Source organism: Haemaphysalis longicornis, unplaced genomic scaffold (assembly GCF_048455015.1).
Source record: "Haemaphysalis longicornis isolate Haplotype H1 unplaced genomic scaffold, Haemaphysalis longicornis Haplotype H1 scaffold_1, whole genome shotgun sequence".
Taxonomy (NCBI): Eukaryota; Metazoa; Arthropoda; class Arachnida; order Ixodida; family Ixodidae; genus Haemaphysalis; species Haemaphysalis longicornis.
In genome coordinates this window covers 365,184,641-365,208,600 of record NW_027526203.1, presented here as the reverse complement: position 1 = coordinate 365,208,600, position 23,960 = coordinate 365,184,641, and the positions used below count along the sequence as shown (strand labels likewise).

The 23,960-nt window shown below is 45.1% G+C and overlaps 1 protein-coding gene across 2 annotated transcripts in view; it reads right to left on the bottom strand.

Annotated features, from left to right (window-relative positions):
- LOC144155045 (retinoblastoma-like protein 2) overlaps positions 1–23,960 on the bottom strand; it is a 62,394-nt gene that overhangs the window by 36,804 nt on the left and 1,630 nt on the right. For both annotated transcript variants that reach the window (XM_077686260.1, XM_077686259.1), the window contains exons 3-10: positions 23,053–23,265; positions 19,351–19,415; positions 17,434–17,562; positions 7,681–7,829; positions 5,848–5,912; positions 2,715–2,880; positions 1,249–1,421; positions 396–477 (exon numbers count right to left, since the gene is read on the bottom strand). In XM_077686260.1, the coding sequence (XP_077542386.1) occupies positions 396–477; positions 1,249–1,421; positions 2,715–2,880; positions 5,848–5,912; positions 7,681–7,829; positions 17,434–17,562; positions 19,351–19,415; positions 23,053–23,265 (1,042 nt within the window). The remainder of the gene's footprint in view (positions 1–395; positions 478–1,248; positions 1,422–2,714; positions 2,881–5,847; positions 5,913–7,680; positions 7,830–17,433; positions 17,563–19,350; positions 19,416–23,052; positions 23,266–23,960) is intronic.

Genomic DNA, 23,960 nt, shown 5'->3' with positions numbered 1-23,960 from the left:
TGACCACCTGTAGATCTTTAACGTGCGCCGTGGCCAGGAATCAAACCCGCAACCTCGTGCTCAGCAGCACAATGCCTTCGCCACTGAGCCACCGCGGCGGGTACCGCTAAAAGAAGCCAGTGGCCTGTACTGCATGTACAGTGGCCATTTGTCAACTCAGGCAACATGCTGCGTCCTCAATAAAGTGTTTACTTTTTTCCCACTCCTGCCCTGCCATGCAATTGTTCACACCAGGAACGATACAGGGCCTGGAAAGGATGCCACCATGAAAAAATCCCGATTGCTTCTCTACCTGGATTTCTTTCACCCACTACAGTAGCAACCCTTTGCAGGGTTGAATGCTGCTGATTAGGGGGAAAAAAAGAAAAAAAAAAAAAAAAAAGAAAGAAGCTTACCTGGGCAAATGCAGTACAGAACATGTCCCCCATCGTCTTCACATTATCCATGATGCTGGCCTCCAAAGCAGGATCAAGTGTGCTGCACAAGATTAATAAAGACTGTGAAGTAACTACAAGAACATGAAGTAACTACAAGAACACCTGCCGTATTACAAAGAATTGCTTCAAACAATGTGAACACTTGGAAAGAAAAATGCAATGGGTTCTGAGAAACTGCAACTGGTGCCAACAAGACAGGTCCTCTTTGTAGATGCAATACTTCTAAGTCATCCTAAATTCTAAGTTGTCTAAATTCCACAAAGCAGAGAGAGAGAGAGAGGGCGGCTCCATCTTTTAACCCATTATTTATTCCCCCTTTTTCTTTACTCCGACCTGCCATTCTTTACCACCTACTGAAATTGCAAGAGTGCCTGTTTTTGTCTCAATGTAGGCGCTCCTCATTGACAGAGCACTGAATCTGCCAAATGTCAACCAGGTGCACCCCCATGGGCGCTAAACTGAATGATGCCACTACAATGCGCAAAAAGAAAAACACACCAGAGATTGCAAAATGAATCAGAGATTGCATCTGGAGAACTGTTTTGCGAACACCGCATTCTTGGGATGTGTGGGGAGGAAATCTGAATTCCAGCAAGTATGTACTTCATATAAATTTGTGTGGTGATCTCTTGCCCTCTCGTTCAACAGCAATAGGCCGCACACATTTGTTCATTGGCCCAAGAACAAATGACGTCAGGCCTTTCTCTAGCTCTCTTCCCCACTCTGAACCTTGCGGCATGTGCTGTTGATGCTCCCAACTGCTTCCTGTTTGAGCCATAGTGCCCCCCTCACCCTGCAAGTGACAGCCTACCTGAAGAACTCCTGCAGCTCCTTGCTCGGGGCATTTTTGCAGCCAGCCAATAGAGCCTGTAGCTTGCTGGCACACTGGGTGGCCGTCGACACCGGGCTACGATTGATGGCCTCACGGTTGTGCAGGTTTCCCCGGCCAGTCAGCGGCGTCAGGAGCTGTGGAATCTCCACCAGCTGCAGCAAAGGAGTCACCCCCTTTGTTTATTATTAATCCCACAAGACTATTTGTGTGCAGTGAGAAAAGCTGTACTTAACCGGCCATGGATTTGAAAGCGCTGAAAAAAAGCACAGTTGTTGGAGCTTGCAAAAAAGTGGCACTTGGAAGGAAACGAGAGCTGATAAACGTTTATTATTGCTACTGAGGGTGATGATGACGAGCTTTTGTAATATACTGATCGATTAATAAAAGAGAGACGCGAACAGGTAAAACGCCAGCATGAAGAGAGGAAGCGAAAACAGGAAATCAAGCTGAAATATCTCAAGCTCACAATGCCACACACTCAAGTTAAAAGCAACTGATGCCACATCTGGGGAGGCTGAGAGACCTATGATGCGAATATCCAATCTTGTGAGACCCTACATGAAGAGGAGGACATTTATCTTCCTCCGGTAAATTTTGAGCAGACGTAAGAGACAACCTAGTTTGCTTGCGAAACGTGGCCCCAGTGCATGCTTCCACTCTTTGCAGGTGTGGCATGCAATGTGATGGCCCACTTGCCAAAAGAGGCTGTGGAAAACTACAACAGAGCTGAGTCAAGTCTTCTGCGGACGTAACGGCTGTCCGCAGAAGCATTTCATGAAAAGTTCTATGAAGCCAAGCAAGTGAAAAGTAAAGTGCATTCCAAGTTTGCTTAAAAGCTAATGGCTAACATTGAGGGGTGGCTCAAGCAGCCAACAACATTGTTTCACCAACCTTGTCTACCTTTTTTTCTTTTTTTTTGAATTATCTAGCTTAATTAAATGCAGTTCGTGCAGAATTAGGCATGTTTGCTATCCTGACATGCCACTCTTTAAATACACCAAAGTTGTACAAATCCTCATGGTCCCTTTAGCTTACTGAAGTTGTAAAGCAGCTTTTACCCTTCACAATACAAGCTACATTGTATCTTTTAACATTAACAACAAAAAAACGTGACCATTACAGTTCATAGAACAAATGCCTAGTGTAATGGGAAGCCTGTGATTTGTCTGCCTTCTCCCAGATGCAAGATTTCATTCTGGAGAGATGTGGAATGCTGAGTGTTCACACATAGTACAGCTTTACCCCTTGCAAAACAAGCAACAAAAAATGTAAGCTGTACAAATAGATACAAGCAATATTTTATGGTCATTGTTTGTGGCATGGTCATTGCATGGTCATTACGTGTCTCAAAGTAGCACGTGTTAAAACATTTGCTAAAAACTTAGGAGCAGTAAGGACACATTTTTAATGCAAGCCTTTGCCATAAGAAGGATGGAAAGCCATACCTTGACAACTGCGTCAGTGTGGGTTCTTCGCAACTCGCGCTGCACTGAGTCCAGGGTGTGCAGCGGTGTGCCTATCCGCTCATGAGCATTCTCATCGAGAAAGATTCGTTCGTCCAGCTCGCCCCCTCTCAGGACACCCTCCTCATACGTCTTGTTGAGCTTCTTCCTGCAAGCAACAGCCCTCCAAGTTCAGGCTGGGGCTTTACGCACCAAAGCTGGCCCATGGGCCATGAGGCGTGCCACAGTAGAGATTAATACAGACCACCACAGTAACAAAATCTTGGGCACACAGGTGTTTTTTTACAGCGTTAGTTGTTATTAAAGACTTAATCCATCCTGTCTGCACCAAAAACTCAGCAGAAACAGACCGGCAGCATCATCCAATCAATGAAAATGAGCTAGCTCTTCCTACCACTTCTCTCCTCAGTGTCCAGTGGTCAGGGTGTCTAGCAAATTGCCTAATTCAATTTCCCTGACTTTTCCATGTTTTCCATGACCATTTTAAACGAAATTCCCTGACATATATACAACAGGCGTGGTCCGTGAAGCACATAAAAAGCGTAGAGAAAACACACTCTATCATCGGGAAAAACACATTTGTTGCAAGTGCCCTAATTCTCAAAGTGCACTTTGATTAACTTCAGTTTGTTTGTTCAGTTTGAGGTTTGCTTGCCTTCAGTTACGGCTTCAGAGTTTATTTCATTTTGCAGGATAGAAGCTTCAAGTTACGCTTCAGCGAGCACCTTTTGCTTTTTTTCGTGATTGTCCTGGCTCGACATGCCACGTGAACCGCATGGTGCGTTTTTGCACGTGATTCGGGCGCATCGGCATTGCGCGTGCAATTTTTTGATGCCCGCGTCAACGATTTGCGCGCGCGGCAGCTTCTGCCTCGCTCATAACGCGTCGCGCGTGGCAGTGGGAGGAGCCTGATGACTTGCACCAATGGGAAGCCGCGCGCCTCATGGCGGCAGTTTCGAAGCTCTCGAGACAGCCAGCTGGCTCCGCCAGAGATGTTTAGGCTTACCACCCCGGCAGGTATTGCATGGGCGCTTTCACTAGCGGAGCGCATGATGTTTTATAGTACCGTTTTCGCCCACATTATAAGCTTCTTTACCTCACAAGCAACTTCGTGCGTGCATTGTGCGGCATTTTAGAGAACGCTTAGAAGCCGTTGCTCGAGCTCCCGTCACCACTTTGCGGTCGAAGCCGCCGCCACCGGCAGCACCGCGCGCAGCGTGCGGGTGGTTCCGTGGCAGCGTCAGCACGCTTGTGACGTGCGCGGCGCGTTTTCGCAAGCAGAAAACGCCCCATGCAGTTCACACTAAACCATGTCATGTTCCTTTTTGATTATGCAATTCTGGCTCCCGATGTCACAAGAAAGAAGTTCTTTCAAGATTAGCTCCCAAAAAGTGCTGCCTTTTAAAATTGTATGTAATTCTGGCTCCTGATGTCATAGGAAAGTTCTTTCAAGATTAGCTCCCAAAAAGCGCTGCCTTTTAAAATTCGCTGAAAAAAAAAAAAAAGTGCGCTGTGCGTGCGATTTGGGCACCACCCACATCGTCCTTCTGCGCAAGTGCACCCAGAAACCCAGCTGCGAGCTGCATGAACCGCACGGCGAGTTTCTGCACGCGATTCGTGCGCGGTATTTTCATGGCCGCGTCGTTGATTTCGTGCCTGCAGTGGCTCCTTTCCTGCACAAGCAAGTGCGTTTGTGCCTTGAGTAGCATTTTAAAGAGCGTTTAGAAGCGGTCGTTGGAGCTAAAGCACTACTCCGCGGCCGGTACCGCCGCCATGTTGCCGGCGCCTGCCGCTTGGCAATTACCGTGCGGGTGGTTTCCGTGGCGGCGTCAGCGCGCGCGGCGCGTTTTCGCTTGCAGAAAAACCAGAAAACGTTTCATATGCGGTTCACGCTTTCGTCGCGCGCCAACGAGTTGTGTTCGGTAACTTATCTTGGGGGCCACCAACACTGGTTTCCCCTATTCTAAAACTGTGTGGGCAGGCCCCGAAGTGGTTTTCCCTGACTGGTACTACTTGATTGAAAAATTCCCTGACAATTTCCTGACTTTTCCCGGTGGCTCAAAATTCCCTGACTTTTCCCTGTTTTCCCGGTCGCTAGACACCCTGAGTGGCTGAAGCACAATGACCAATCGGGGGTGCATGCTATTGGTAGGAGCAACAAGCCAGTGGCACAGGCTGTGTTTGACCACGGTCTTTTTGCTGAGTGCAATACCTCAGCTGGGAAATGTGTAATACCCATTACATGGGGACTTCAATGGCCGTAAAGGAAAATGGCAATTGGCCTTAACGGCCATTAGGCATAGTTACATAGCAGCACAAGCACCGTTGGAAACCCAGCGGCGATCGGCACCAACGGGGGTCGCCAGTTTCTGTTCCGCCGCAGTTTCCATCCGTTTCGTCGGCAGGTAAACAAGATGGCTGCCCCCCCCAACAACGTGTCCCCACTGCAGGTGAGCGCGCTGCCGCAAAAACACTGTGTGAACACTGTCACTGACGCATTTGTGAATTGACTTGTGGTAGGACAGTGGTGCTGCAGCTAGTACAAGCAATGGATAGTGAAATGGGTGAAATGGGATGCTTCACCACGCCGAAACCACAACAAATGCAGCCACTGCAGCGTCCTGGATGGGATTGGATCGGCTAAATGAAGGTCTCCAGTATTGTTACAAAAGCTTGTTGCGAAGAGTAAAAGAAATACACTGCAGCATGCAGTGCAGAAAACATTTAGAGAAAAAAAAAAATTTTGGAGTTCGTGAGGCAAACTTCAAAGAGTCACATGCTAAATCATTCAAACACGTGAAAGTGCCGTGTGAGCACAGCCACCTTTGTTCCGTTCCCACGGCCTTCACGGCATTGAACTGCCGTTTGCATTAACGGCTGTTGCAAGTGCCCGTGTAACAGGGGTGTGCCAATCATCTCAAACCACTTATGGCACCATGCCATAGATGCAGCATAATGCCATGCAGCTGCCAGTAAATGTGGCACCACCTTGGGTGATCCGATTCTTTTTATTTTTTTGCTCCCTCCCCCCATCAGAAAAAAGGTCGTCACAAGAAGTAGCCCCCACTAGAACCAGCTTGACAATGTAAAAAACACAAAAGCAAAATTTACTCACATGCTAGTGTCAAAGGCTGTTGGCTCAAGACACAATGCAAGGGTCTTCATGTCGCCAAACAGGACCTGAAAATTCCCATTAATTTAGAACAGAACACGGCAAGAGCTCCATTATTCCCTGCACCGGTGCAAGGCAAGAAATAAGCTAGCCGAGTAGAAGGTAACCAGCTCCACTAAGCCCCAAAAAAAAAAAAAAATGGATTAACTAGATTTTATGCCCATCTTTCATTACAATTACTGCAAATCGCAAAACAATTGCGTCACACACATGAAACATTCGCAATTCACAACACTTTAACACTTCGTCTAACATTTTTTCACGCCAATTCACGGGAGTTTGTCGCGACAGCCGTGAGTGTAGCGGATCAATCTTCCCGCTTTTCACCATGCCCGGCAATACCTGCTCTCAAATACCCTCGTAGCACCAACCTCAAGGTTCTCGTGAACATGCCGCAAATTATTTTGAATGAATGCTGTGCCGCTTCCTCCCACTGACGAAGATTCACAGTGCCAGCACTATTCCCGTGCGTGTCGACACGGTTTACGGCATGGCTGGGGCTCTCCTCCTTGTCCCACCACCGGCTGTAGGCTGTCACTTTCCAGAACACATGCCCAACATCTTTCAGCCTTCGCACGGTTTACGGCATGGCTGGGGCTCTCCTCCTTGTCCCACCACCGGCTGTAGGCTGTCACTTTCCAGAGCACATGCCCACCATCTTTCAGCCTTCGCACGCCTAAGGACATTTGAAGGTCGTTGGTCGACAACCTGACTACACGCAAAAGATCGTGAAGTAGCATAAAAACGTTTCACGTTGAAGTAACTAAAATGCACCCTGAACTCTCAAGTCAACACAAATGCATGTATAAGTATTCGGCAAATAATTGACATCATTAAAAAATCTAAAATACTGATTTTGGGTATGTCATTGCAAGCTCACTGGTCTACACTGGAAGTAAGTAATGTTCCGTCAAAATGACATAATAGCTGGTCCTTATAGCAAAACTGTAGCTGTACAGATTACTAATTACAAAAGTTTAGGCTCTGCACATACACAGTGAAATCACCATACAAGTTCATTCATTTATGGAGGTAATTTTTTTTTTTACGTCACTTGCCTCCAAATACCTTTATGGCAACAAAGTACCTTTGTCATTACCAGTGGTATAATCCTTTAACTTATTGGTATATTGTAATGAATAAAACTGTTTCAAGCATATAAACTCAATCTAAACTGGGCTGTTAAATTTTGAGACAAACAATGAAACAGTACTGCCTGTAGACTTTCAATACTAAGTAATGCAACGACAAAAGTTCACTAAAGCAATAAACACAGAAAGAAGTAAAAGATAGAATATTCCAGCTCAAAGCTAAATAAACACTGTGCCTGGCAAAGCAGTCACTGTGCACAACACAGCTAACAGTAGAAAAAGCTAAGACGCAGAACAAGAACTAGGCACTAAATGTGCCTACATATTGCAAAATAATCTGCAAGACGTACGGCCATGTAACACATGGGTTTATCAAAGCCGAAAACTGTGTTGTACTAAACATCCACACCTCAGCCCAGAATCCTATTGCATTATGGCCACGAATTTCATTAAGAATTTCAAACCAAATTCCAGCTTAGAAGCTCATGGCATAAAAACTGGCTAATTTTTCTAAATCTATCTCCATAGTAGGCTTATGTTTCTTTAAGTGGGTGGGAACCTGTTGCAGCTGTTATTCAAAGCTGTTTCTGTCTGTAAGAACTACACACAGCCCTATTAAACACAGCTGGCACAGGCCAACTATTCGGAATAAACGTTCACGTTGCTTCCACAGCCAGCTACTTGCCTTATCCTCCATCAGCTGTTGAATGGGGTGCCTGAAGTGATGCGTTTTGAGTACGGATGCATCCTCAAAGCTGCCATCGTGACTGTTCACAAGCTCTCGGATGATTCCCGCATCCTTGGTGTCGCTGTCTTTGATCTTTGCTTGCTGAGCTGTAAAGGTAAACAATGCTTAAAATTATCATTACAACAACGACAAAAAAAAAAAAAAAGTTTGATCCAGCACCGCTTACGTTGATTCCCCCTCCACAAAGGTTCTACACTGATTTCAGTAACTGCAAAGTACTGATGCTGCAGTATATCACAATGCTGATGTGTGTGCTCCGCTTCCAAGTCAAGCTATTCAAACATCAATCTTATACCCCTCCTACACAGGCTTTTCAAGGGTCTTTGAACCAAGTGTCATTGGACTCAAATGCCACCATTCAGCTGCTACAAGATGTTATTCAAAGCCATTGGGTCAAAATTTCCTATCAGTCAAAGGAGCACCGCTACCGACCTTTGACGTTTTAAATGCCTTTGAAAATAAAATTATTGCACTTTTTCACAGTTCCTGCTCGCCAAAATTACAAACTAAATGTTTACAAATAAATTTAGACCACAAATAGCAAGTACTTAATCGTTTTTTATGAGCATTTGTCAGTTATAACAAATTTCATCACCCACAATGGTGTTTTATTAATTTTTTTTGCCCATTTTAATTTTTTTTGCCAAGTTATGACAATGAAACTGGCCTGCAGTAGCAACACCAAAATATGGTGGGTGATTGCAGAAGCTTTTAACTGCTTTTGAGAATTGACGTGTAGATCGGCGAAACTCCTCCCAGTTTAAAAGACATTGGAAATTTCAAATGCCATTGGACTCTATAAAAGCGCCCGCATAGCAAGGGTATTACAAAATCTACACAGAAGTCAGGAAACACCATGAGAACAGAACTAAGAAGTGGCTGTCTTTGCTACAAATCCAAAGCAGAAAGCAAATGCCTGATGCAGGTAACTTGGGTTTGTTGAACACAAAACAAGGAACTAATTTTTTTATTCAAATCTCTATTTTTATCATTTTCACATCCCCTCAATTCCCAGCCAACAAGTACATGAGCTTAGCATTTCATAAATTATCTAAAGTGTTGCACACGACAGGCAGACTACACAGTATATCAATGCGCATTCCTTTTTTGTTTATTTTGTCAGTCTAATCTACATGAGACAAACCGCTGACAAATATTAATTAGAAGACGAACAGTGCATCACTCTAGCTTCTTGCCCATCTTCATATTTTGCCACACCCTTTATTTGCAATAAAATGATGACATGGCAACAACACAAAATGCCTTTTTTGCATTACGGCCATATATTTTTTTTTGTTTCAAAGCAAATTTCACATGTAATGCACACTCCAGTACTGCCTTGAAACCAGAATTGAGCCCCTTCACTGAATTTTTGCGAATAAATGACCCAACCACATTTTTTTCAACCAATCAGTGGGTCATTTCAGATAAGATCGAACAAAGCATGGCTGGTCGACCTCTTCAATTTGCTTGAAATTTTTTTACCTCATTGCCGCATGTATTTATAGTGCGGATTCACGAATATTTTCGGTGGAAAAAATTTTGGCCGGCTGAAAAAAAAATTTGGAACCCACCCGCGTGGACCCCGGCCGCTACCTGCCCATGCGCCGCGGCCAAATTTAGTGACGTCTACGAAGAAATATACTAATCAGGCGGGAATGGTAATTTTTATGCTTAATCTACGCCTGGTGTACATTCTGCGCCCAAAATATCGTTGGCTAGAAAAACATATATTTTTTGTAAGAAATTTCCAAATCTTGCTCAGAGCGCATTTTGTTGTGTACTTTGCGGGCCAGTATTATCGTAAGTAATGGAGCTAGAGCGTTCAAATTTGAGTGAGGGCTGCTCCTGGCAAGCACAAATAAGGGCCGTAAATATCGTGTCTATGCACACTACGGTGAAAGGAGCCATGAAGAGAAAATGCAAGTTGGTTTTATTCGAAACATTTCGTGTTTTATAGTGCCCCCAGCGCTTGTCCGGATACAAACGGTGCTTTATTCACTGAAAAATTAAACAATTTAGGTTAAAATTTTGATTTTCCCACTCAATCATGCGTTTTCGTGGTCCCAAGTGACATCACGGGAACCGACCGCTCTGCAGCCTAGAGTACCTTCATTCACGCATCCGCCGTACAGGGTAGAGACACGTAACGCTGGCGCCGCCATGTTCGGTTGCTCGCTCGCCGCCGAAGCAAGTCATTGTGTCAAAACTGCGCTAAAATTATCGCCGCAACGCGGTTTACTGAAGAAGTTTGAATCATATTGTCTGTTTTGCGTTGCTAGGTCTCGTGGGAAACGAAAAGAATAACGCGTTGAGCCCGTTGGCCCAATTGCGGCGGCACGGGACCGTTCAAAGGTTGTCTGCACCCTGTACAGCGGTGTTGGTTTGTTCCCGCGTTTCTTTACGTTCCGTAACCTAGATGGCGCCACCATACCGTGGCAAGCGTTTGGTTTGTTTTTGCCCGCATTTAAACCTGGCTTGTTTTTGTTCTGGGAGAAAATATTCTTTCCCTGAAACAGTGCTCGCTCGACAAATGGGGTCACGTAAGACACCGTTGCTTGCGTCAATCGGCCAGTGTCGTCTGAGACAACCCCAAGCCCCATAGTGCTGTGCAGCTAAACCAAAGCATGCTGTGCGCAGTACGAACAGCAGAACGCATCAGTACTTCTATGTTTACATGTGCTTTCGTAACTTCCACTGTTTGTCCCATCATTCCTATTGCTTTGTAAAGAATGTGCCCTAAATTTAAGCGCAAATCGCTCGTTCGTCTAGTTTGTAAGCTCTACCTAATTTGCGTCTGCTTCTGCCAGCCTCCGCCAATCGCAGAGCTTAGCCCATGTGACATCACAGGTTCTGTTGCGGGAAATGAGCTGGTGGGTCGCATGACCATTCCCGTTTTTCCTAATTATGTAGCTTATTTGAGCGAAGTTTACGTTAAAAGTGGTGTCAGTATGATTCTAACGAGACAATCTTTTGAATGAACCAAACTTGTGTTTTCTCTTCATGGCTCCTTTAAAAAGTAATGGCGCACAAGTGTAAAGAAAAAACTAAAACACTCCGAGTTCAGAGGCTTATTAAAAAAAAAAAATACTTCTTCGATTTTGCTGAAATTCTCCCCAGATGTTCACCTGTGCATGTACTTCAATGATCATTAAAAACATGTTGCATCATTTTGTTCCTGACGCGCCTACAGCGTGAGAAAAAAGCCTGGTCGGCCAGGTCTTCACAAGATCTTGAGACATGAAACAGTGAGAGCAACTTCCATTGAATGTGCAGACATTTGATAATTTTTTTGTACCAAAGGCAAACGATTACTTATTGATAGCATTACGGAGAATTCAGAAGCGAAACTGAAATTTTTATGTGAATTTTGGAACGAAAATAAACAATCTGCGCACCGCTAAACGTGTACTCTTCGAAGAAAAAACGGAGGAACTCCAGATTCACGCGCATTTAAAAAAACGCTTCTTCGAGTTTTATGAAGCTTTCCACGGATATTTTCCTCCTAATTTAATTGCGTGAGCCATTAAAAAAATTCGCATCATTTTGATTACTGAAAAGCAAAAGAGCCTTGTCAAGCATGCTCGTGACAAGGAGCTGAGACATAAAACGACGATTGTGACTTTCTGCAGATCTCCCTTATTTATTTTGTAGAAAGGGCAGAATATCTTCTGAGATAAGGAGAATAGAATAGCCAAGTGAGACTAATGAAGTCAACGTTTGACATGACAGAGTTCCATCGGCACCCCATTAATACCGTGCAGCTACTAGCTGTTTATTTACACATTGCTTGCTGCATCAATGTTCACAATTTCCTCAAAGGGGCACAAACAGTCCGCGCTGCGTATAGTTCGCATATATCTGCTTCTGATGACTTCCTTAAACGCCACACGTGCCAGGACTGTATGCCGGGAAAGGCATGCACTGTTCGCCATTCTTCCTTTTTTGTTTCACAATAGCTGGAAACTTCGTTCCCCTTGAGGTATATGAAGTGAATGCCCTTGATCTTCTCAGACAACACAGTTACCATGTCTTTTGCCGTCTGAATCGCATTTCTTATTGGTTCTCTTAGGTTGTAAAGTGTCGCCTGGTGTTTGACGATTCCCCCAACTCTGTCGCAGGCATTCTTTCCGTGCCCTGTTGCGAAGAATATTCATTGCGTTTCAGGCATGTCGCTCTTTCGCAACTCATGAAGCTGGTACCTGTTTTTAAAGTGACTGTCAGCTCCGTCACTCACATACGTCACCTTGGAGTACAGTGGGAGATTGTCGTCTACCCACACCCTGATTTTTTCTAAACCCAAGCAAGCATGCGGACAGTCATGGCGGACGTCATCGCTTGCAACCACAAAACTATGACAAAAGAGACTGAGTAACAAGCTAAATATATACAGAAAGAATAATAAAATCAGAATACTTAAAAGGAATAAAAAAAAGTGATGAAATGAAGATTAAAATGCGACCATAGTCAAATAGCGGGGAGGCAGCGCAAGGCACTCTCCCAGTGTGACAGAACTGAACACTTGTAACCGTTCGAACGCATGCAGCCCCTTTTCTTCCAGTCCCCTCTTTCGCTCTTTCTGTCAGCCAAGTCCCCGCCGCCGCATACGGTTGAAAAAGCCCACAAAATACTCGACTCAAATACAAAAATGAAGATCCCACATGTGTCGTCCCGGACCCCACCGGGCTCAAGGGCGTTTGCCTTCCTGTTTGGTCGCTAATTCAGTAATTGAACCAGTGTGTCCGGAGGAGGACCGAAGAGGGGCGCGCTACCTGGAGACGTTACCCGCGCAAGGGTCGTGTGCGGCCGATGTCCGTTTTTAATACTTGCCATGTGTGCTGCCGACCGGACGGGCTTCCGCTGAACCTTTGATTTCAGGCGAACAAAAGTTACGTCCAGGTGAGTTAAAAAACAAGACTGCGTGCACCTTGTCAAATAGTTGATCTTATGAACCAAATATATCGCATCACGGCAGCAGTGCGCACAAAAAAAGAGCGTTGATAATGTAAGACAAAGAGTGACCGTGGTTGAGGAAATCTAGAGGAAGCTATAAAAATACACCCGAAGACCTTCAAATTGCGAGTTTTACCACCATACATTGCAGCGGTTTCGCCACCGTATGACTGTATCCGCGCTGTGCTTAGAATGACGCACGATATTTCTATGGCTCACACAAGTGCGTTTAGAGGAAAATATCCGTGGAAAGCTTCATAAAACTCGAAGAAGCGTTTTTTTTAAATGCGCGTGAATCTGGAGTTCCTCCGTTGTTTCTTCGAAGAGTACACGTTTAGCGGTGCGCAGATTGTTTATTTTCGTTCCAAAATTCACATAAAAATTTCAGTTTCGCTTCTGAATTCTCCGTAATGCTATCAATAAGTAATCGTTTGCCTTTGGTACAAAAAAATTATCAAATGTCTGCACATTCAATGGAAGTTGCTCTCACTGTTTCATGTCTCAGGATCTTGCGAAGACCTGGCCGACCAGGCTTTTTTCTCACGCTGTAGGCGCGTCAGGAACAAAATGATGCAACATGTTTTTAATGATCATTGAAGTACATGCACAGGTGAACATCTGGGGAGAATTTCAGCAAAATCGATGAAGCATTTTTTTTTTAATAAGCCTCTGAACTCGGAGTGTTTTAGTTTTTTCTTTACACTTGTGCGCCATTTACTTTTTAACCGTAGTGTACATAGACACGATATTTACGGCCCTTATTTGTGCTTGCCAGGAGCAGCCCTCACTCAAATTTGAACGCTCTAGCTCCATTACTTACGATAATACTGGCCCGCAAAGTACACAACAAAATGCGCTCTGAGCAAGATTTGGAAATTTATTACAAAAAATATATGTTTTTCTAGCCAACGATATTTTGGGCGCAGAATGTACACCAGGCGTAGATTAAGCATACAAATTACCATTCCCGCCTGATTAGTATATTTCTTGTTAGACGTCGCTAAATTTGGCCACGGCGCATGGGCAGGTAGCGGCCGGGGTCCACGCGGGTGGGTTCCAAATTTTTTTTCAGCCGGCCAAAATTTTTTCCGCCGAAAATATTTGTGAATCCGCACTATAAATACATGCGGGAATGAGGTAAAAAAATTTCAAGCAAATTGAAGAGGTCGACCAGCCATGCTTTGTTCGATCTTTTCTGAAATCACCCCAGTACATTTTACATACCATTTTGCTTGCAAACGAACACACCACACACACGCATGCACATGCACACACAAGGATGCATGAAAGGGGGAAGGGGAGTGTTTGGATACACTCAATTTCCCCACCTCGCGCTGCTAACTTTGCATGCCTCAAACAGGCCCAGAGGGGCGACGCTCTTCTATGGTCCAGCACATCTGTCACTGTGCGCCTCAAACTGTTGCCACTGCATGATCCAATGCTAGCTGCCACTGGCAGCCCAGCTATTACTGCTTTTAAGAATGACACAGAATATGAAAATCTGTAGTCACCCTAAAACTCTACTACTAGTTGGAACAAAAAATCGGTTTACTATAGCATGCGGGTTCCTAAAGGGCCTGGCTGCTACGAGATTCAGCAGGACTCAAGCATTCATAGCTTTCACTTCTGCCATTCAAAGATCAGACACTTGTGTCCAATATTGTGACAGGGGCACAGAAGAGGAGAAGCAATAAGTAAAAGTAAACTTCACGGTTAACGGACGGGAGATAATTTTTTTCTGCTCTGTAGTAGTTGCCTACAAAGCAGAAAGTGCAGCAGAATAATTGCAGTTTGGAGGTCTTGCCTTCAGGCAAACCCCAGCACAGGCACACACATGTACAGTGGGGTCCACTGTTAAAGGGAAAAGGCGAGTGTGTGGATGCTGCGCTCCGCGAAGCGCCGGCACCGAGAAGTGGCGAGAATCGAGACAGCCGGCACATGCGCACTGACCGCATAAGGCGGGAGAAGCCGCTTTGTCGTCTGCTACGTCGCTTCACCTGGCCGCTTATATCCTTCGAGTGCAAAATCCCTCAGCTATTGGACCGAACCCACGCCTTTCGATTTGATCTCGAATGCCTTACCAATTCGACTATCTGGGCGACTGTGTTCTCCTTCACTTTCTGGGGTATTTATATTTCCTAGAACTGTATCTGACGCTTGAGGGTGGTAGCCAGCAGCACTCTGACTATACAGGGAGAAGGCGTCCTTCTTTTCAACCCCCGGGGCGCGACTCGAACATGTATTGCAAGCTGAGTGGCGCAGCGGAGCGCCGTAGCAGACGACAGAGCGGCTTTTCCCGCCTCATGCAGTCAGTGCGCATGTGCTGGCTGTCTCAGATTCTCGCCACTTCTCGGCACCGGCGCTTCGCGGAGCCCAGCATTCATGCACTCGTTGTTTCCCTTTAACAGTGGACCCCACTGTAGGTGTAAGCATGTATGCATGTGCACTTGCATTACATGTATGCGTATGCACTTACCGTGGGGAAAAAAAAAAAAAAAAAAAAGCAGCTCTGTAGTGCGGAAGGCTTCTTCCAGCCCACCACACTGTTTCGCACTCTTAAGTCTTACAGACTTCCAAAGAACTTGACCAGTATAGAGATGATGGGGGGGTCAGAAGAAACTTTCACACTAAAACAAGATACCAGTAATAGTATCTTTGCACATGTAGACTTTGTCAAAAGTTTCTGGGCCTAAAGAATTCAAGCAGAAGCTATACTTTTAAGTGTCACCAAATTATGACAGTAAAAAAGAAAAGTGCTTTCACCAGCTTTTTGGCATAGAACATCTCACTAGATTAAAAGCTTGTAAGTTGAATTCTTCGTAACCTATTAACGTTTATTGTTGCCATGTTGCCAACAAACCTGAGTGACTACATCGTGGTTGGTGCAACAAGGTACAACACGTGGGACGACGACAGAGCGCAGCAAATAGCCTCAAACACAGCCCGAGGCAATGTATGGTGACCAATGCTTTAAAAAAAAAAAAAAAAAAAAAAAGGTGTTCTTCCATTAGCTGTGGTCTCCCCACCATGCCTTCAATGGGAAGGAGGTTTAGTCAGCTACTAGGAATACTGATAACGGTTAAGCATTGGGAAAGCGGGCAAGTGATTAACCACACAGGTAGTTTTTAATGTGCGAGAGATGGAGCTCATGTCACAGAAAAGCCAATATCAGCAGTGCGACGGGAAAATCCTGATTAATCGATAGGGTTATGACAAATTTGAGTCAAGCAGAGGAGCAAAATTTTCCCATCCATCGCAAAAGCCGCCGAGTGGCACTGCGATCCCAGTGTCACTGTTTGTCCGTGGGGAATGCACGGCCGTCATTAGGCCGTAAGGAGCGAACACGTGTGCAATGAATGCAGTGCTGCCTTCTGCACCGCTACATTTACTCCTGCTTCGCTATCGCGTTCCACTATTAAAGGTGAAGCATCTTTAAAGTGTTTTTTTTTTGCAGCTCATTTCTTTTTTCCTGCCCTACCTTTGAAGGAACTGCCTTTTGCCAAGCGTTATATGCAGGCTCTACTGCCCAAATGACTGACAAATGCACAACTCAGCTGCTAAAGCGTGAGAGTGGCTTATCAATGCAATAAACTTGACATTGAATTCAATCTTCAAGCAACCAAACACAAAAAAAGAAGAAAGGTATTTAGCAACAAAGCATGACTAAAAACAGTCTTAAATTTGGTGTTTCATGCACTGAGGCTACCCCCGGGCATTGAGCGCTTTGTGGTGGAGGGCTACAGTGAGTTCCTTGACATGCAGCGAAATCTCAGTGAGGCCAACTTCATTTCGCTTGCATGCTCTGGAACAGTGCTAGTGCAGCTATTAGACAGACCCACTTAGCCTGCTCCTGCACCTCCTGTTTCTGCACGAGGGAGGGGTGCAGGAAAAGCTGCGAACATTTCCTGCACTTACCTGCACCAGCAGTGCATTTAAAAGTGAAAGAAGGCCGTTTTGCGCTGCTCAACCAAGCTGAAGGGGCCCTGCATTTCCCCTCCAAACCAAATTTGGAAACTGCTCAGCAGCACAATGCCTCAGACACTGAGCCACCACAGCGGGATTATTATACTTCCCTACGGAAAATCAAGCCGCCAAATTTCACCGAGCCACCACAGCGATTATACTCCGCCATCAAGAATGAAGCCTGCAAACTTGTGTGCACGGCACAGCACTTGAGCCATCACGATTGTCGTATTTCTGCAAGTGGTGCACCTGAGCACAAGCTGTTGATAGTATAACATATTAGCAGCAATACCAAAGGGGGACTCTGACTGGTCTCCCACCGATATCCTCTCACTCCCATCACAGGGGAGAGGAGACCCCCTGTTTTTTGTGATCTGAAAAGCTTGTTCACTCCGCACTGTCTCAGCTCAATGAAATTACTGGCTTTGGTCATGATGGGATTCCCCATGACCACGATGACAAGATGCCGAATCCAAACCCCCGTGTGACTTCCATCCAACGTAGCTCCATCCAAAGCAGGCCACGAAAGTGTGGCCACAAAGTCGGTGGCGGAAACGCCAGCAAAACATGGCGGCACAGCTGCCTCCATAGCTCACAGAAAAGAAGACGGGGAGGGCAGGTTGGTGCAACTCAACCTGGGTGGCGGATGAAAGCACTATGGAGGAGCTTTGGTGATTCCTGCGGTAACTAACTAGACAGTGGCATAATCCGGCCCATCTACAACACAAATGCTTGACATTTATATTTATCGTCGCAGTAAACATCAGCACGAACCTTCAAAAAATGTAGGATTGATGAGATCAGTGCGCTTTGCAGCCATTGCTGTGCAGTATCCATAGTCAATGCAGCACAGCAGCAGATGGTAGCAGTTGACCAGATCACAGCAGATGTTTGAGAAACGACCTGTAAAAGGGAAATTGCGAGAAAGGGTAACATATTATTGTGAAAGCACTATTACTCTATCTACGCCTTTTTTTTCATGAAATTTGTGAAGACTCGTTTATGAAGCCTCTGCATTTCCCAGTTTATACGCCTCGAGCGCGGCCTGTAGGGGTGCCACTAAAATCCCCCTAGCGGCCCGTTTCGAAAACCGGCGCGGGAGTCTCCGTTCCGGTCCCCACTGTCATTGCTGCTTTTGCGGAGTGTTCACGACTGAGATTTAGTGTTTGCGGGCGTTGGAAATCCCTGTTTATGTGGAGCAGTCACTCTGTTCGCCATTGGGGTGTGTTTACGAGAGTGTAAATGTTTCCGACGCGATCTTAGTGTGGTATATTCGGTCTGTATAAGCGCCAGAGGCCAGCGTCGCGGAACCGACCTATGTATGGACCTGATTGTAGTTGCACTGCCTTGAATTTACTAGTAGTGTCTCCGTAACCACCGGTTCCTCAGATGTTCATGCTACCGGTATACACTACGATGTAAATTGGTTTTGTGCACTTACATATTCAGCGGAACACTCATACCTGACAGCACGCCAGTTACTTTTGCCAATAATTTACCTCACGTCCCCGGGTAGCTCTCGCAGGCGATCGCGTGCTCTATGAAGACGCAGCTGCTTTTTAAGTGACCTATACGTACTCTTTGCTTATAGACGTCACCATAACAAGTTTTTTTAGGGCGTGGAAAGGCGAAAAGAAGCGAAACAGAACCAAACCACTGCTTGAGCCCCTATCAGCCATGCAGCGCACATCCCGTCAACGCCACGGAGAAGTGGCGGCAGGCAGCGCACCGATCGCGAAGCTCGAGGCGTATAACTCGCTTGCCGTAGGGTTCATGCCCAGCATGGGGATGAACTGAAGCAGGCGTGCAAGAGCCTATCGTTAGGCCTAACACTACACTCCATGGTCAATGTCTTCAAGAGGGCACCTGCAGCTCGAGAGACGAGTACGACGTTGCTGGCACGTCGTATGAACTTGAAGGTTACCTCACAATAAGCCTCAACATAGGATGCTAAGCCCAACGCCGCACCTTGAGGTCTTTATATTGTAAACTGGTGTTCATTGGAAAATGTACTCACTGTATTCTTTGCATGTCAAGCTACGGGTGACGGTCAACGTCCCAAGACCTAGGCTAAAGACCCAAATTCTGGGCCTAAACCGCTGCACACCTGGCAGCCGCTGCTGTTATTCTCGAGTAGCACATACCCACAGTTGGGGATTGACCAATACGCTTTGTACTCTCCCAAGCATGCATCAAGCAGTCAATTAAGGCAAGCACTACTCGGAGGGTTGCCCACAAGAAATTTGTACCCGCACTCTAAATCCTATATGCACCCTGAAGGCTACCAAAGTATTTCACGCACCTAGAATAGCACATACCCACAGCGGGGTATTGAAAATGCTTTAAACGCAGGTGTGTATGCTGCCGTAACATTATACTACATGGTTGAGGCAACCAAACAGTCTAAATTAATGTGCTTTCTTGAAGGAACACGGTGCAAGAGAGGATGGAGAAAAAAAAAAAAAAACGATACATGCAAAGGGAACAATTTTGATCCATGCAAATGACACTGGCTAAGTGAACATGACCTATGAAAATTTTGATAAGCTCCTTTGTTCTGCTGCCGCATTGATAGCCCAAGTCTACAATTGCCAATCTGGGTAAGCCAGTGCGACAAGGGCCATTTGGAAAAAAAAAAACTGCCAGGGTCAAAGCTATGCAAAATACAGATGTCCATACTAAAGCTCTCACCTTTGATGTAGACGTAGAGGGTCCAAATGAAATGAAACATGTCTTGTGAATTGCACTGCTGAGGCCTAGAAAAGCAAACAGAGTTATTTCTTTGTGCACAGCGGTGACTACTGACCTAATTACAAGGCACCCATTCCAGTATGGACCATTGCACGACCCGTAAAGACTTTTTTTTTTTTTTGCTTACATGCACTTCCCAAGATTCCACTGTACTAAACACATACCTGCCAGGTTTGCCGGGATGGCATTAGGGAGATCTTACCGGGGGCGGGGGAAGGCGAGGGGGGGGGGGGGGGGGTACCAACAACAGAATGGGTAACTTTCCACACATTTTTTTATTTACTTACAAGATAGCAGGAAATGAACTGTTTCTTTGCCCAAACTACCAACAAGCTAAGTCCTGGAAATAGTACTGCAAGCGCAATACAAAACAGCACGAACTGAACTGTTCTGTTGTTTCGTCTAAACTAACAAGAAGCTACACCACTGGAGCCTTGCTAAATCTTCAGAACGGCCATGCTCGTGCGTAAATGAAAGCGGCGGCGGCGTTGCGTTTCTATAAACAGTAAACTAACAATGGGACGAACAGGTTCACCATCTGCGCATGGCTGACTACCGCTTTTTAAGCACTTCACTGATAACGATGCTGATTGGTGTCGGGTTCAGGTATACCTCCGGCGCATTGCGGCCAGACTAGGAAAAAGATTTGGCCAAAGACGGGTGCGTTTTCGAGAGATTTTCGTTTCGGTCGTACAATCGCACAAAACCATGAAAATTCGGGAGTCTCCCGGAAAATTCGGGAAACCTGGCAGGTATGTAAACAACACAAAACTTACCAGCGCTAGACTAAATGCAAATTATTATTATTCCTGAAAAACTTCCAGCTTTTTGTAAAATAAATACAAGGGGTTATTGCTTTCAAGAGCGTGCTTGCCAAACACTGTGCAGGTGTGCCGCGGACTTGACCCCTCCGTAGGTTCGCAGCAGGTCTCCCCAAGGTATTGAGAAGGGTGTAATGAATTGCCAGGGGCAGCCCAAAAGCTGTCGCTGTGCTTAGGTTACGGCAACACGATGATAATTTGACTGATTTTTTGTACATACAAACTCGAAACCAACACAAAGGTCTTTGGTTGCGCCAAAAAGAGACACCGCAGCTCAAAGGTACAACGCAGCACTTAACTGAAGCCGCTAAGGTTGTTACTTCACCAAATGTTCCTTATTAAGCGGTATTACGATAGCCATCTTGTGAACGTGCCATCAGGAGGCCACACAATATCGTTCCCTTCACCTCTGTTTGCACTGACGCCTCAAGGATTGCGGAGATATTGGTGTGGGAAGATGAGTTTAACCAACACTGCTTTTAATTCCATGGAATTCCGCAGAAAAATCCCTGCTTTTGGGAAATCTGCTGCCATACAGAATTTTTACATTTGTCTTATAATACCCAAGAACAGCTCTACTAGCAACACAAAGAAGAAAAATTGCTTCTCAATGATTTCCACCATGCTTCTGTTGCGACACGACAAAGCCACAAGAAATGGCGGGTGCACGAGCAGAGCGACGGGAAGAAATTACGGTGACAAACCAATTCATTTCCAATGCAACTGCTGCAGGGAAAATCCGTCAGCTATGTTACCACACCTAGTGACCAAATGCAGCTGAATTCACGAGGCCAGCATGTGCACTACGCATAGAAAAAAATGCCGGTGCCTTATCCCCAGGGCAGTAGATGTTGCCACGGTAGACAGATGACGAAGGCACAGTTCCTGCAGAGCTTGGCGACAGATTTCTGCCTGAATACCGTTTTGCAAGCACGGTAACATGGTGGGCTTCATGGCCCGTCAAAACCCAAGCAAGGGGCTGCGAAGATGATAGGGAGACAATTTACCCTACAGGGAATTTTTCAACTCAAGTTCACAATTTAAATAGGGATTTTACATACCAAAGCTATACCTGGGGCTATGAGGTGTGCCATAGAAGAGAGCTACAGATTAATTTAGACCATCCAGGGACCTTAAATGTGGGCTGAAAACATCTACACACTGGAATTTCAATTCTACCGAAATACTTTCCAATTTGGAGTCACGCTTGCAGCCTGGTATGGCAAATGAGGTACTCACAGAAGAGGTATCGTCAAGAATTGATTTGATTGATTGATTGATTGATTGTGGGGTTTAACGCGCCGACGCAACGCAGGCGATGAGGCGCGCCGTAATGGAGGGCTCCGGATTAATTTTGACCACCTGGGGATCTTTAACGTGCGCCGAAATCTCGTACACACGGGCGTTTTTGCTTTTCGCCTCCATCAGAAAAGCGGCCGCCGCGGCCGGGAATCGAACCCGCGACCTCGTGCTCAGCCGCGTAACGCCTTAGCCACTGAGCCACCGCGGCGGGTTACCGTTAAGAAAACCAACCCTGTGCTATATTCTTTTTAAAATGCAAGACAGCTCAGCAGCACCGAAACTTGCTAAGTTATGCAGACATATTACGACAAAATGACCTTGCAAGGTTCAAAGTGACTCTTTTTTACATAGCAAGGCTACATCTGAGATGAGACACACCATAACGGAAGACTAAGGGTTAACTTAGATCACATGGAGCTTTTTCATGCACACTGAAATTTTGTACTCTATCTCTTAACTTCGACATGGTTACTAACGCAAAAAGGAAGATGCAAGACAAGAGCAGACAAGACTAATGCTGAGGCCTAGCATTGTCCAGTCTGCTCTTTTTCATCTTGAGTCTCCTTTTCTGTGGTAGTAACCATGTCAAAGTTAACTAGCAACTGACTAGTCCAATTTTCATCCTGAAATCTAGATGAAAGCTTACGTTTTTCCCTTCCATAAAAAATAAACATCTGCCACACCCAGGAATCAGAACTACGAACTCGTGTTTTGCAATGCAACACCACCCACTGCAACGGATATAACGCATTGCAACTTTTACTATACAACCCCTACTAATGGGCTAGCATACCACAATGTATACCCCTGACAAATAACATGAAAATAAACAAAAGTTGTTTTAGACAAAGTTAGAACTCTTACAATTCTTTTTTCTTAAGGTATGCACCTCAAGCGACCAAATGAGCATGCACTATCATGAAGAGATGAACTGCGAGCTCAATAATATGACCGTGAAAACACAACTCTTAGAATTTTGGTCAACAGAGGTCAAATGGCACGGGAGAGGTAATAACAAAGTGAGGTCATCTCACTTTGCAACTAAAAGAACACCATATGAGCTTCATCAACCAAAATCTCCCAATTCATGTATCCACGTTTTGACCATTGTAAAAAGTGACCTCGATTCTATCACCACGTTCCTAGCCACCCAATGATGTAATGAAAACTTTCCCAATCTGGACCATATTTGGACACATTTACTGTTACATGCCTGCCATTCTCACAGTGCATATGCAGGTATAATTTTCATCTTACTGGCTGCTTAGATATTTTATTTGCAAAAGAATGAACGGAAGTGAAGCCACCTAGAATTGAATGGCGTGCTTTGTAAAAAAAAAAAAAAAAAAAAGCTACATATATGTGAAACTTTGGTAACAATCAAACACAAACTAAATGGCTGCGTAATTACTTTTAGGTACTTTTACCTGCATAAAAGTGATGGAGAAATGCCTCCATTTATAAGCTTCCATACAAATGTTAGAATGCAACATAGAGGTTAAATCTTGAAAAGCAGTACCTGTGCACCCTGCGCTTTGCAGGCTTGGTAAGGCGGCGTTGAGCCATGCCACGAGGATCCTTGAACACGCCCACATAGATCTGAACGTATTTCTCATAGATCTTTGCTGTAACGCAGAAGCTCTTCTCGATGGTTTCAATGCGCTGACGCATCCGTTCATTCAGGTTAGCCATATCTGCCCACTTCTTCATCTTGGTGAAGAAATCAAGCAAGCTGCAAAAAACAACCTAGCATTAATTGAAGGCCTGTGCATGTGCCAAAAAGAGACACTTAAGCTCACTTAACTGCCCAAGTACACAGTAACACAATAACAATGCCTCCTGAGGTAAGGGCAACTACATACTTTTCCCAGCTTCAAGGCCAGCCTTTCAGCTAATAAGCAGAGCATGAAATATGCACTTCTCGAAGCAATCTAACCACTGGCAAATGAGCATAAAGCACAGACGTTATGACAATATGCCTCCACTCCTAAATCCCCACTGCACCTATCCTTTTGTTCAATGGCTTTGTATTTCATCATAAAACCAGTCACACACATTTACTCGACCCACTAAACAAACAAACAAAAAAATGCCACAGTGGAATAGCAGGACTGACGAAAAATTGGTTCACCATGGCATATCCTGCATCAGCACTATGCATAAGGTGACTGTGCTTCTAGGCATTTTGCAGCACTATGATAATGTATACCATTTAACTAGTGGAAGCTTGCACCTGTTGATTTTGAAAGACCTACATAGCTCTACTTTAATATTAAGCATCTTGTGACAGTGAAAACAAAACAAGCACAACACAAACCAATCCCTGCTTACTGCTAAAAGCCAGCTACCATTTCAGAGGCCGATTTTGCTGGGTCTACATATTTGCAAGATGAACCTGGTTATCAACACAAGTTTCTGCCAAAACTA